Raw genomic sequence first — 14,136 nt, forward strand, 5'->3', positions numbered from 1 at the left:
ATCTTTACCATAAATCAAAAAATTAGCTGGGTATGGTAGCACGTGCCTATAATCTCCACTACTTGGAAAGATGAGGCAGGAGGAGCACCTGAACCCAACAGGTTGAGGCTGCGGTAGCCATGATCATGCCACTGCACTCCAGCCTAGATGACAGAGATACTGACTCAAAAAAAAAAAGTATTTAAAGATTCCTTATTCCTTTATTCTATTTTATAAAATAGATAAGTTGGTTCTAAACTACTTGATTATCATTTTCTTTTGCTACTTATTTCAAACTATAAAGTTCAGGTATAAGATTGCAAATTGATGTAGGTATCCTCTATTATTGGTCTACAACTAATTATCCATAAACATCAATGCAAACAATACTGTTCCAATCAGGCACAACAAAATTTCCCTCCATTTTATAAATAAAAACTTCTAATCCAGTTCAACAACTAATCATATTTTAAATAATGAATTTGAACAAAGATGCATGAGAGAGGCACATTTTTGAAAACAAGTATAGCATAAAATCTTGTTTTATGCTGAGTCAGTGAAATTTTTTTTGTTTTTATGAATATTTGGTTTACTTCCTTCTTTTGGGCAGGATTAGTATGCAATTTTCACTCTCCTTCAAAGAGTCAAAAACCCACAAGCCCACAGTTAACATGAAAACAACTTGGTATTGTCAGATGAAGACAGATAAACTACCACCAAAAGAACAACTATACTAAATTTTAACACTATTAATTAACAGTTCCATTTTCCTGAGTTTGCGCTTGTTCTTTGGCATTGGCTTAGGATATAATCCATTTTTTAGAAGATGTTCCTTGCTGAGGCGAATTTGAGCACCATGCTGAAGCTGGAAAGAGCATAAAGCTTGAAGAGGGCGAAGCAAAGTCTGTTAAGAAAAAAAAAGTATCTGTGACAAATCATGACATTCTATCTACATTTTTCCCTCAGAAACAGGAATTATTATATTTTTAATGTGTTATTATTGACTTTTAACTATAAAAACAATAGACACTCCAATAAATATATAATTATTTTTAGATAAATAATATTCTAAAATTTATATCTTACATGCCATGCTAAGGAATTTTAGTAAAAAATAAAAATGCTGATTCTCCATATAGGTACTAAAGTCTGAACTTCATTTTACACATTAACTTATTCAAGCTCTATGAAAAATGGTTGCCATTATAATAATTTAATCTGTAACAAGCAGACTAAGAGATCTTAAGACAAAGATAAGCACATCAAATTATTTAATTCAGTTTCAATCACAAATTGATGCAAGCTTACTGACACCTGATAATAATCAGATGGTGGCAGAAATAGGTAAGTGGTTTACTATGCCTCTTACATTAGCCCATGGAACACATACAAGCTAGATACCCAGGCTTTGGTGCAAGATAGAAAAAACACGCGCCCATGATGTCTTTTTCAAGCCCAGGACTGCCCACCTCAGCATTTCTTATTTACAGAAGAAAAGGAAACCCTCATGTGATTTAATTACTGTAGTAAGGGCTCTGTTACATGCAGCCAAACATAATTCCTAATATACACCATAAGAAAAAAAGACAAACATATTGGAAAAGCTCTGTACATTATTATTATTATTATTATTATTTTGGTGCTGAAACCCAGGAACAAATGCACAATAATATTATAGAAAGCTCCTTAGATATGTTCTCATAGCTTCTTTTAATGAAGAAAACAGGACAGGAAATATGGAAACAACTATTACTTTACATCCTTTACAGGATCAACCCAGTGGACTTAATGGATTTTGAAACACCATACCTAGGAAACAAACCTAGGGATACATACAGACTGAGACAACTGAAGATTTTACTAATATTTATTAGAGTCTTGATAAGCAGGAGAAAATTAATACTACTATGGTCAAGAGTTTCCAACTTTTACATCCCGAAGATAAGATTTCATCAATTTACTGAAGTAATCAAAAAATAAATTTTGGACAACATTCTAAATATTGTTTTAGGGGAGTCCTCAACATATACTGTTACATAATTTTTTTTGGAAAAAGTTCGTTCTCTGCCAACTTTGAAAGAATTCATTCTAGATTCTTGTAGAGTCTAGAATATTTGCAAAACAGAACTTGAAACATTCTTGGCTAATAGGTTTCCTGATATGATGGTCCATTAATTAATATCAGAATAAAGTGTCTTATAAAACTAGGAAGGAGGGAGCAGCAACAGCATTAGTAGTGGTGGTATAAACACTGCCCCTAACTCTAACCATATTACACTATGACTATTCTTAATATAACCAACACAATTACCAATATTAAAGCTTCCATTTAGCATTTTGCTGTAAAGATCCAGTCTCGGTTGTGGTAATAAGAGATATGCCCATAACGGATTCTTTATAGAACCCAGAAGAAGAGAAAAGCAAGTTTTAAATCTATAACCAAAGAACATTTTATTTTCCCACAGGATTTGAACTTTTAATGACCCCTTGGTCTGATATTGTCTGATCCTAGAATTGCTCATCAACAAAAAATAAAATACAGAGACTGTACAGAAAGCTTAAAAAACAGCACTGGGTTTTTATCTTTCTTTTAAGACACCTATAAAGAGTATGAGTATATATAGACACACACACACACACACACACACACACACACACACACATTTGCTCAAGAATATACAGGAATGGTCATGAATAAATACAACAGGAAGATACATATGGGGGTTTATAAAGTGCTATGTTGATGGCTAGGTACATTGGAGTAGGTGATAAGGATAGAGGAGAGGGAAAAGTGCCTGAGAAACACTCACTGCTCATGCAGGGAAAGGATCTAGGGTCCCTCATAAATTTTTTTCTCAAAGGATAGAGAACAGAGAAAGTGAAATTGCCTAGTTTCAAAACAAAGTCTACTCACATACATACACACCCAAGAAAAGCCTACTTATGAAAGACCACTTCTTTTAAAAGAAGAAAAGTCTTCACCTCTGAAATGTTCTACAGCTTAGGGGAGGGAGAGGAAAAAAAGCAGTTCAGTGCTTGCTTCTGGCATTCTTTAATACTCCTTGCTCTTGAGAACTTTTTGTTCTCTTTAGGATTAATATCTTGGTAATCAATCCAGCTACTTTGAACTGATCTTTTATCCTTTATTGGAACTTCCTTCATGGCTAAGGCATACTCTTATAATAGTAACCATAGTATATACTGAGAGAGAAAGAAGGAAGGCAGGAAAGAATACTTCCTGTGTATATGGGGGGGGTTGAAGTGGGAGTTTTAAACTCCATTTAGTTATGCTCACTATCCTCTCACTTTTATTCTTGAGTACTATTTATCGAAAATTTTCAATGATTAAAAAACCTCAACAAAGTAAATTTTACTTTGCGTTTTTTGTCATAACACAAAGTTCCAGTTTCTTACATGTTCCAAAAGACTGAGATGTTAGTAAGCTCATTGAAACTTATTCTTTGATTAAAATTATATATGAAATCATCATGCTTTTATGGAAATGAAATAAAATAATGACTGTAAGTTATAGCCTTTTCACATTCCGTAGGCATTTTTCTCAAAAAATATGTCTTTTTTACACTCTAAGCAAAGTTAGTAAGATGAACAGAAATAGTATATCTTAATATACCTGCTCAAATAAAGGCACTAATGCAAAAACAAAAATGTTGCTATAAAATGTTCTTTTAACTAAAAAGAACAAAGATTGAGCATAAAAGAACACAAAATCTAAAAAGAAAAATAAAAAATACTAAAGGAAAGATCGAGCCAAAAAACTCTAATATTGTACTATTTAAGTGCAATTTAGCATATTACAAATGCTGTCTGCACAGCTTAATATGCATATTTAAATAATGCAATCTGGAATGCTAAACTAACACAGGAAAAACACCAGAGGGGAAAGAAGGTTAGAAAAGTACATACATTTCTATCACATGTACATGCTACTTGTCACTTGAGTTACAAATTTAACAAGATAAGCATGTCTAAAATTTTTTTTTTAATCTAACTAAATTTACTACTTTCAAAAACTTTAACTTTCCAAAGACATACCTCTTGTATATGATTATTTTTCTCCAAGATGGAAAGAGCAACAGCTGCACACTCAAGTGTAGAAAGGCACCTGTTAGTTGGTTGCATCCGAATTACATACTGACTAGAAATGTTAGTTTTTAACTGCACCTGAAACCAAAAATAAAATAATAGAATAAAATTGTCATTTTACATTTAAAATTATAAAGCCTGTGTTTTAAATATTAATTTTGCTCCTACTAAAACTGCCAGCAGTCTAGAACTATTAAGTGTATTAGTATCTTTTGCATATAACATTATTTTGTTGTTGTCATTGTTAAATAGTAGAAAAAGAGGATACACATATTGACAAAGATGATATATCCAGAATATGTACAAACTATTACATATGCAAAATAAATAGACAAATAACCTTCTCCCAGTAAGGAAAAGAATAAAAACACACTTCACAAAAGAAGATGTGAGAATGCCAAGTAGGTACACAAAAAAGTGCTCAACATGATCTAATGCAAATTAAAACCAAAATGGGATAACATGTCACACTCATTAGATTAGCTAACATCAAAAAGACTAACACTGGCTGGGTGCGGTGGCTCAACCTATAATCCCAGCACTTTGGGAGGCCAAAGATAAGAGAATTGGCTGAGCCCAGGGGTTCGAGACCAGCCTTGGTGAGACAACTTGGTGAGACCTCATCTACACAATAAATCACAAAAACTAGCCAGGCATTGGTGGCATGCATCTGTAGTTCCAGCTACTTGAAAGACTGAGGTGAAAGTGTTGCCTAAGCCCAGCAAGTTGAGGCTCCAGTGGCCATGAGCGTGCCACTGCACTCCAGCCAGGGCAACAAGAGTTAGACTCCAACTAAAAAAAAAAAAAAAAAGAAAAAGACTAACGCCACCAAATGACAAGGATATGGAGCAAATATACATTGTATGAGTTAAAATGACTTAAGCACTTTGGAGAATTATTTGATAACTGTTTTTGTTTGTTTTTTGTTCGTTTTTTGAGTTGGCGTCTCACTCCATTGCCCCAACTGGAGTGCAGTGGCATGCTCCCGGTCACCTCAGCCTTGACCTGCTAGGCTCCGTTGATCCTTCCGCCTCAGCCTTCCAAGCAGCTGGAACTGCAGGTGTGTGCTACCATGCCCAGCTAATTTTTTTATTTATTGTAGAGATGAGGTCTCGCCAAGTTGCCTGGGTGGGTCTCGAACCCATGGACTCAGGCAATCCACTCACCTTGGCCTCCCAAAGCACTGGGATTACAGGCTGAGCCACCGAACCCGGCCTCGACAACTGTTTTTAATTGCATGGTTTATCCATTATTTCTTAATATAAACTGATAGATGTAGATCTGTGTGGGTGTGCATATAAAAATACACACACATTTATTTACACACGTACAGATATCCTCTCTTTTTGAATAAATATAATATTCTCCATAGAGATAATATTTTAGCTGAGAGCTGATGACTGAAACAGTTAGGTATAAGAAAGGCAGCAAAAAAATCAATATTTTGGTCTTTGATTCCTATTCTAATTAAATGAAACTGAAGTAGTCTTACACTGGGGATAAAGCCATATCCCTGGCCCACACTCTGACACATTTAAGGATATGTGGATGGATGATAATTTCAATGTTTACTCATAAATTTGTGAACATGGGGATTGAAGGTAGTGGTATCTAAGCCTTAACATATGGCAACTTATTAAAATCAGGGACCATCTCTTATTTTCTAGTATCTACAAAGTTGTATGTATCTCTCATTCCTTAAAACCAGCAAATTAGCCGGGCTCAATGGCTCAGCCTGTAATCCCATGCTTTGGGAGGCAGAGGTGAGTGAATTGCCTGAGCCCGAGGGTTCGAGACCCCCCTGGGCAACTTGGCAAGACCTCATCTCTACAATAAATCAAACAATCAGTCGGGCGTGGTAGCGAATGCCTATAATTCCGGTTACTCGGAAGGCTGAGGCAAAAGGATCACCGGAACCCAGCAGGTCAAGGCTGCGGTGGCCGGTAGCGGCCACTGCACTCCAGTCTGGGCGACTGAGTGAGACTCCAACTCAAAAAAAAGACCAGCAAATTATTTCATCAATGTCATCTTGTCCCTCAATCCCTTCCCTCCTGTGTTTCATGCAGTACCCCATAATGAGAAATATGGTTTTTCTACTATGCTTTTTATTCAAGTAATTATCCTCTACAACTTAATATTCTTCCTTTCTGAAGGGTGAGGGGGAGAGAGAGAGGGAAAAGCAAGCTGCTGCTGCTGCTAAGTGAACATTATAAAAAAAAGTATTTGATTTGGGACTATATCCTTTAAACAAATTTGACTAATAGTGTTTTGGGTGTGATTATACTGAAATTACTCTGCATTTCTACCAATGGAAAATACAAGAAATAGATGCAGGGAAGGGAAAGAGATGAAAGAAAATATTTAAGAAATATGTACAGTGATAAAAGAAAGTCTATCATTAAATAACTATAAGAATAATTCACAGTGTTGATTAACAGTAATTAATAACAGCTTTGATATTTCATCAAAGCAACTAGTAGAACAAAATGCAGCCAAATACTGCTTTCAATACTCAATTTCAAATCTTCACTGGAGAAATTTATAATAGATATCTTATTACAATAAAATCTTTGGGAAACATGCAAAATATACAGTGATATTTTGTGTATTGCAATAAATTGATTTTAAAAATATTTCAGGAAGGAGTTTTATTTCTTAATGTAAAAAAACTCAGAATTTGAAATTTATTATATGCTAAAAGACTTTAGAATATCCTTCACAAATCATCTCACCAGGAATCATAAGGTAACTAGATACAGTAAAACACTACATAGCTGAGCTATGTCATATTATTAACTTATATGTTATTCAATAATACTCAAATGTTAATTTGGAATTTAATTGTATTAAAACTGTTATCCATTCAAGTGTAGTCAATATATTCAGATATTAGACAATGTCTACACTCATTCTGCCAATTATCTTCTTACACTATTTAAGAGACAGAGTAAAATCCAAAAACAGCATGGGACTTCTTAAATGAATCCACTTCAACACAGTTTGGGCAACATATAGTCCCATGTAATAATCATTAATGACATATAATACATTACCTTCAGAAAGATGACATAATTCTGTCAACTTTCTAGCATGAAAAATATGTACATGAATGTCAGATAATGAGTTTGACAAATAAGTTGGCTCATAGTGACATATATAAAGCTGAAGAATTGCCATACCAAAAAGTGATAAAACAATAATAACTGCAATGAAAAGTAAAAGAATATGAAAAAAGAAAATTAGGTAGAAAATTCTCATCAAGTTACAGGGATTTATTTTCTATTCAGTTGAAAAAATACTCTGATGATTTAAAACTTAAAATGAATTTTCCTTACGTTCACCATTCATCTTTTCAAATGATTTAAATAAAAGTTCTATTAGGTGGGTAATCAAAACAGGGGTGTGTTAGTTAAACACTTCTTTGAAGAAAGCACTGACTATAATAGAGTATCACTACAATGATATAAAATCTCTAACAAATTGTGGTTTATTGTTATGTTGTTTTTCACCATCTGCTTAATAAATCCTTCTCCTGTACTTTATCCTACTATTACCCTACTAAAATTCCCATCACTTCACTAATCCATATAAAAGCTGTTTGTATATATTTAATTTATTGACACTATCTAGAACCTAATTCCATCTATGTTAGTTCTCCTATTGGACAAGGTCAACATTCTAATCCAGGGACACAAACACACAAAATCTTTGTAACTACTAATTATGGCTCTTCTCCAATGACAGTACTCAATTCTAAGTCACCATCATCTTTAGCCTGGGTCTCTGTAAACGTCTAACAAAATCTCACTTCCACATCAGTCATTCTCTATGTATCAGTCAAGTGATTTAAAAAAAAAAAAAAAGGACACTGATCACATTATTACTCATATTAAAAGCCTTAACTAGCTTGCCACTAAGCAAAATCCTTACAATAGCTTATAAATCATCAATTTCATCAATAGCACTCTCTGCCCCTCCCCTTGCTACATACCAATCAGAATAAGAAAAGCCATCCTAAATCTCCAACCTCAATAAAATCACTGTTTTAAAACATTCCTTATTTAAAGTATTCACAGAAAGTATCTTAATTTATATACTAATTATATACTAACCTAAGTGGCTATTTATTTCCACACTACATGTAAGATCCGTTAGGACATGGATTGCCTATTTTACTTACCATTGTATTCAACTGTTCAGAACAGCATCCAATACAGTAGCTGGTGTTCAATAAACACTGGTCATATTAATAAATGCTAATCACATTCATTAGCAAATAACTATAGCTATGAATTACCAATGCCAAATACAGCCATTATACTTAAATTTTTGTGACTTTACTGGGAAAGGAGGTGTATGGATAAAGAGTGGAGAAAGGGACTGTTTAAAAAGGTTAGGAATTTGTGTCAGAATTTGAGCTTACAAAGTTGCTTTAATCAATAATTTTTAGGTAGAAAATTTGAAATTAGGAACTATATTATGTCATAATTTACATATTTTGAGGGACTTTAGTAAGTTTATAAAGTAGAGATAGCTCCCTGATAGCACACAAATCCTGTAAGAATGACAAATTGGGCATTTTATATTAAACAAATGAAATAAGCTGAGAAATCCATAAAAATTGCTTAGACTTTTTGATACAAATATGAACTATGTTTAATTATAAAATATGTCATGCTTATCTAATCCTTTCCTAGGATTTGTAAGAGGATTGCTGTTTTTTATTCTATGTAGTTCTATTTTTTTATAATGCAAAACCTGAAAACCATACATTGAAGTATTTTAACCAGCTTCTTTTAGGATACAAAAAAAAATTCAACCACAGCAAAACTCAGCATGTTACTGAAATCTTCTTCAAGAACATAAATAAGTTATCTTTCCCAAACATTATGCTTTAATTCAAAGTGACATTTTTAGAGCATTCATTTGAAAAAAAAATTCTAAAGGGAATAAACATCATGCAATTTTTTAGTAATATAGGAAAAGTAGACGTTACAAACATCTTTTCTAAAACCATTATATTTGTAAACACACACACACACACACACACACACACACACACACACACACACACACATATTTATTCTCCCATAAAAAAGGAGATGCCAAAATCTTCAAAATTGTCAAAGAAACAGGTATAAATTTAAAGTCATGGGACAACAGCGTTTCATAAACAACCATAACATTTATATGTTTTTTAAATATTTCACATTCTATACAAAGCTAAATTTTTAAAAATATTTTAAATTAATCATAAAAATGCTTTTAAGAACCACGGTATTTACATTTTTGTTCCTTTAAAATTAAAATGTATATAATATTTTACTCCATTTTTTTTTTTTTTTTTTGAGTTGGAGTCTCACTCTGTCACCCAGACTGGAATGCAGTGACTGCTCCCAGCCACCACAGCCTCGACCCACTGGGCTCCGGCAACCCTTCTGCCTCAGCCTTCCAAGTAGCTGGAACTACAGGCGCGCGCTACCACACTCAGCTAATTTTTGATTTATTGTAGAGATGAGGTCTCACCAAGTTGCCCAGGCGGGTCTCAAACCCGCGGGCTCAGGCAATCCACTCATCTCAGCCTCCCAAGGCGTGGGATTACAGGCTGAGCCATCAAGCCCGGTCCAATTTCTTTTAATAACATATTTACATTTAGTTATAGGTCCTAAAAAAATTCTACAAAAGGCAAAGTGTCTTACAGACAAAGAACATTTACCACAAAATTTTTAAATTAACTTTTATTTAAAGTGAGTGATTTGGGAATTAACAATACTGCATACAATGGGACACTTAAGAACATTATACCAGTGTAGAAAACTAACCCAAATTTAAACTTATTAAAATACAGATGGAAAAATAAAGATGTTCATCTAAAAATCTGAAATTAGAGTAAATATTAGGCTTGGTATTTGTCAAAAATAAAAACCCTTAGTATTAATTTTGGCATGGCAGCTTAATAGGATAGCACATAACTCGAGGTAACCACTCTTTTTAGCAATATATTGGGGAAATTTTGCATTTGTGTTTTTACTTTCTATAATTATCATCATCCTTTCTAAATATAAAAAAAAATTCAGACTGGGCATCATGGCTCACAGCTGCAATCCTAGAACTCTGAGAATTAAGGTGAGAAGATTGCTTGACCTCACCTCTATAGAAAAATTTAAAATTAGCCCGGTGTGGTGGTACATGCTTATAGTCCCAGCTACTCTGGAGGCTGAGGTAGAAAAATCACTTGAGCCCAGGAGGCGAAGGCTGCAGTGAGCCATGATGGTGCCACTGCACTCCAGCCTGGTGACAGTGAGACTCCAAACTAATTAATTAACTAATTAATTAATTTTAAATGCATGTTAATTATAAAAGACCTACAAGATTTAAAAATGCAAAATATAGCCGGGCTCGCAGGCTCAGCCTGTAATCCCGCACCTTTGGGAGGCTGAGGTGAGTGGATTGCCTGAGCCCACGGGTTCAAGACCCACCTGGGCAGGCGAGACCTCATCTCTACAATAAATCAAAAAATTAGCCGGGCGTGATAGCGCGCGCCTGTAGTTTCAGCTACTTGGAAGGCTGAGGCGGAAGGATCGCCGGAGCCCAGCAGGTCAAGGCTGCGGTGGCCGGGAGCAGCCACTGCACTCCAGTCTGGGCGACAGAGTGAGACTCCAACTCAAAAAATAAAAATAAAAAATTAAAATTAAAATTAAAAAATGCAAAATATAAAAAATAAAGTCCTGTAACATCACCACCCAGGGACAATAACTGTTTACAATATGGTATTTATTCTCCTAACACCTGAATTTTTAAAATAAAATAATAAAATTTTTAATATTTATTTAAAAACAGGTAATAGTTGACTTATGAAGTATAAGACTAAAACTAACATCCTGAGTTCTCTAAAAACTATTTAAGAAATAGAAAATATCCAAAATGATTGACACTATCAAGATGCTTCTTCTAGTTTGTTCAACATCCACAAAGAGAGAGAGAAAGAGGGGATTGAGGTCCACCCAAGTTCACATAGTTATGCCCCTAAGAAAAAGTTATCCTCATAAATTCTACCTCCTTTGTGATGATCATTACCCTAAACTTTTTATAATTCCCTTACTTTTAGGTGTCCTACATAAGATATGGTTCAATTTTGCCTATTTTTGAACTTTAAAAAAAGGTACATATTCTTCTATGATTTGTCTTTTTAATATATTTCAGATAGAATGTCTTTCATTCCTATTGTATATGTATATAAAATAGAGTTTATAAGTCTTAATATGTATAAGGCTTGATATATTTTTACAAAACAAAGATTTTCACTTTGGTCATAAAATGGTTGTTTGGATTTTGTTTTGTTTGTTTGTTTTTTCTACTTTCCTAATGAGAATCTTGTCATATGCTCATCGATCATACCTTTTTTTGGTGAAATACCTATTCAGGTCTTCTGCCCATTTTTTCAATATTGGGTTTCTGCCTTTCTCTTATTAATTTGTAGGATTATTTATATTACAAACTACAAACATTTTCTCACTGTGAATTACATTTTCACTCATGTCTTTTGATGATGAGAAGTTCTTAATTCTAATGAAATATAATTTATAAATGTATTCCTTTATTCCTTCCTTTGTTACTACTTTTTATATTGTGTTTAAGAAATCTTAAATGCCCACATCACCTTAAAGGATTAGTGATAACAGTGATTAGTAGACACAAAATGCATTTGCCTATTCCTACTAGCTAGACTGGAAAAATCTCATGATTCACAGAGTATTAAATAGATTTCCCAGAACAGCTTTCCCTTCATAATAGAGAAAGTAGTCCTAGACTGAACACTTGAAAAGTGGCTGTACAATTGGACTTGCTTGCTTTCTCTTACGCATCTGTCATCGTGATTACAATATGTCTGGGACAGCTTACAGGAGGATGAGAAGCAAGTGGAACAGAGCGGACCAACACCAGTGGCCTAGTTACTGTGAGAAGTCTCTCACAAGAAAAGTGTGATTATCTCTCCACCATTTTCTTTTTAAAATTTTTATGTAGCTGGGCTCGGTGGCTCAACCTGTAACCCTGCGCCTTTGGTAGGCTGAGGTGAGTGGATTGCCTGAGCCCGCGGGTTCGAGACCCGCCTGGGCAGCGAGACCTCATCTCTACAATAAATCAAAAAATTAGCCGGGCGTGGTAGCGCACGCCTGTAATTCCGGCTACTCGGAAGGCTGAGGCGGAAGGATCGTCTGAGCCCAGCAGGTCGAGGCTGCGGTGGCCGGGAGCGGCCACTGCACTCCAGTCTGGGCGACAGAGTGAGATTCCAACTCAAAAAAAAAAAAAAAAAAAAATTTTATGTTAGAGACTCCTCAGCTACTTTTTTAAAACTTTGTAGTACTGAACTTCTCAAACGTACCCAAAAGAAAAATATATAATGAACCATCGATGTATGTATTATCAATGTCCCAGAATTATCAACATTTTGCCAATCCTGTCTGTTCTATCCTTCCAGTCCCTTGCCATCCTTTTGTTGTTTTTTTTAAATTATATTAAATACAATAACAATTTTTATTCCTGTAAGTTTTGTATGCAAGTATAGGTGATTAGTATTTAAAATCATTACCATACTTTATTATTCCTAACAGAATTAGCAACTTGCACTAGGCGAGACCTCATCTCTAAAATAAAAATCAAAAATCAGCTGGGCGTGGTAGCGCGCACCTGTAGTTCCAGCTACTTGGAAGGCTGAGGCGGAAGGATCTCTGGAGCCCAGCAAGTCGAGGCTGCGGTGGCCAGGAGCGGCCACTGCACTCCAGTCTGGGCGACAGAGTAAGACTCCAACTCAAAAAAAAAAAGGAATTAGCAATTATACCTTAGTGTCTTCTAACAAATTTTCCAGTTGTCTCACAACTATGCTTTTATAGCTGGTACTTTCAAATTATGATCCAAACAAGGTCCACACATTGCAGTCATGTGCAGTAAATGAATATCATTCCTTTTTATATTTCTTTTATATTCCTTTTTTATAACTGTATAGTACTTGATTGTGTAGTTATACCATAGTTTCTTCAACCACTATAATTTTTGATATTTGGGTAGTTTTCAAGTCATTTGCATTTTTTTAGAAAGGTACAATAAGGCTGGGTATGTTGGCTCATGTCTCTAATCTCAGCATTTTGGAAGGCCAAGGTGGGAGGATCACTTGGGGTCAGGAGCCTGGGCAACACAGAAAGATCCTGTCTCCACAAATAATAAAAACAATGAAAATAATTTTAAAAATTTTAAACTATAATAAATAGCATTGCATTAATCTTTGGGCTGGATTCCTAGGACTTGCTGAGTCAAGAGAAAAATATAGATAAATAGTCACTGTACTTATCAAATTACCCTCAATAGAGTAGTAACATTTTGCAATCCTACAAACAATACATGAAAGCACATGTTTCCCAACAGTCTTGATAACAGAATATGCTGTTTGGAATTTTTGGCAACCTGATAAGTCCGAAATAGTATCTAGGTATAGTTTTAATTGTGTTGTTATTATTAGAACTGAGGCTGAGCTTCTTTGCCACATGTCTAAGAAGCATTTAAGTTTATTGTTTCTGTAAGCTATTCAAATATTCTGCCTATTCTCCTACAAGATTACTTGTCTTTTAACTTTTAGTAATGATTGCATGGTATGATATAAATTGCAGCTTTTTTTCCTGGTTTACATTTTGTCTTTTGACTTTGCTTACTTCCATATTCACTTTTGGATAAGTTAAGTGGAAATTCCCTCCATTTCTCAATAAAAGCCAGGAAGATGAGCATTCATTTATATGCATGATTTTATTGCTTTAAACTAGGACTGGCCTTTTTTTTTTTTCATAATCAGTATTTTTTATTATGGTTTTGTGGGGTACAGTTAAAGGTTAGGTGTACAATTACGTTTCATTCAGGCACCCTGTTGATTAGAGGTGTTTCCCCAACCCCAGACAGATATTTGCTACTGTTAATTCCATCTCCCTCCTCCCCCCATAGTTTCCCAGTACCATCAGTCATTTTCTTATAGTATTACATTGGATGTTCAAGGTCCATTATATGAGT

The 14,136-nt window shown here is 34.5% G+C and overlaps 1 protein-coding gene across 1 annotated transcript in view; it reads right to left on the reverse strand.

Annotated features, from left to right (window-relative positions):
* Positions 1–528: 528 nt before the first annotated feature.
* Positions 529–14,136, reverse strand: part of DTWD2 (DTW domain containing 2) — a 145,753-nt gene continuing 132,145 nt past the window's right edge. Inside the window, exons 5-6 of the mRNA XM_008056784.2 lie at positions 4,033–4,161; positions 529–883 (exon numbers count right to left, since the gene is read on the reverse strand). Coding sequence (XP_008054975.1) covers positions 713–883; positions 4,033–4,161 — 300 coding nt within the window. The 3' untranslated portion in view covers positions 529–712. The remainder of the gene's footprint in view (positions 884–4,032; positions 4,162–14,136) is intronic.

This window comes from Carlito syrichta, unplaced genomic scaffold (genome assembly GCF_000164805.1).
Source record: "Carlito syrichta isolate Samal-C Ts95f unplaced genomic scaffold, Tarsius_syrichta-2.0.1 Scaffold302519, whole genome shotgun sequence".
In the NCBI taxonomy this organism is placed as follows: domain Eukaryota; kingdom Metazoa; phylum Chordata; class Mammalia; order Primates; family Tarsiidae; genus Carlito; species Carlito syrichta.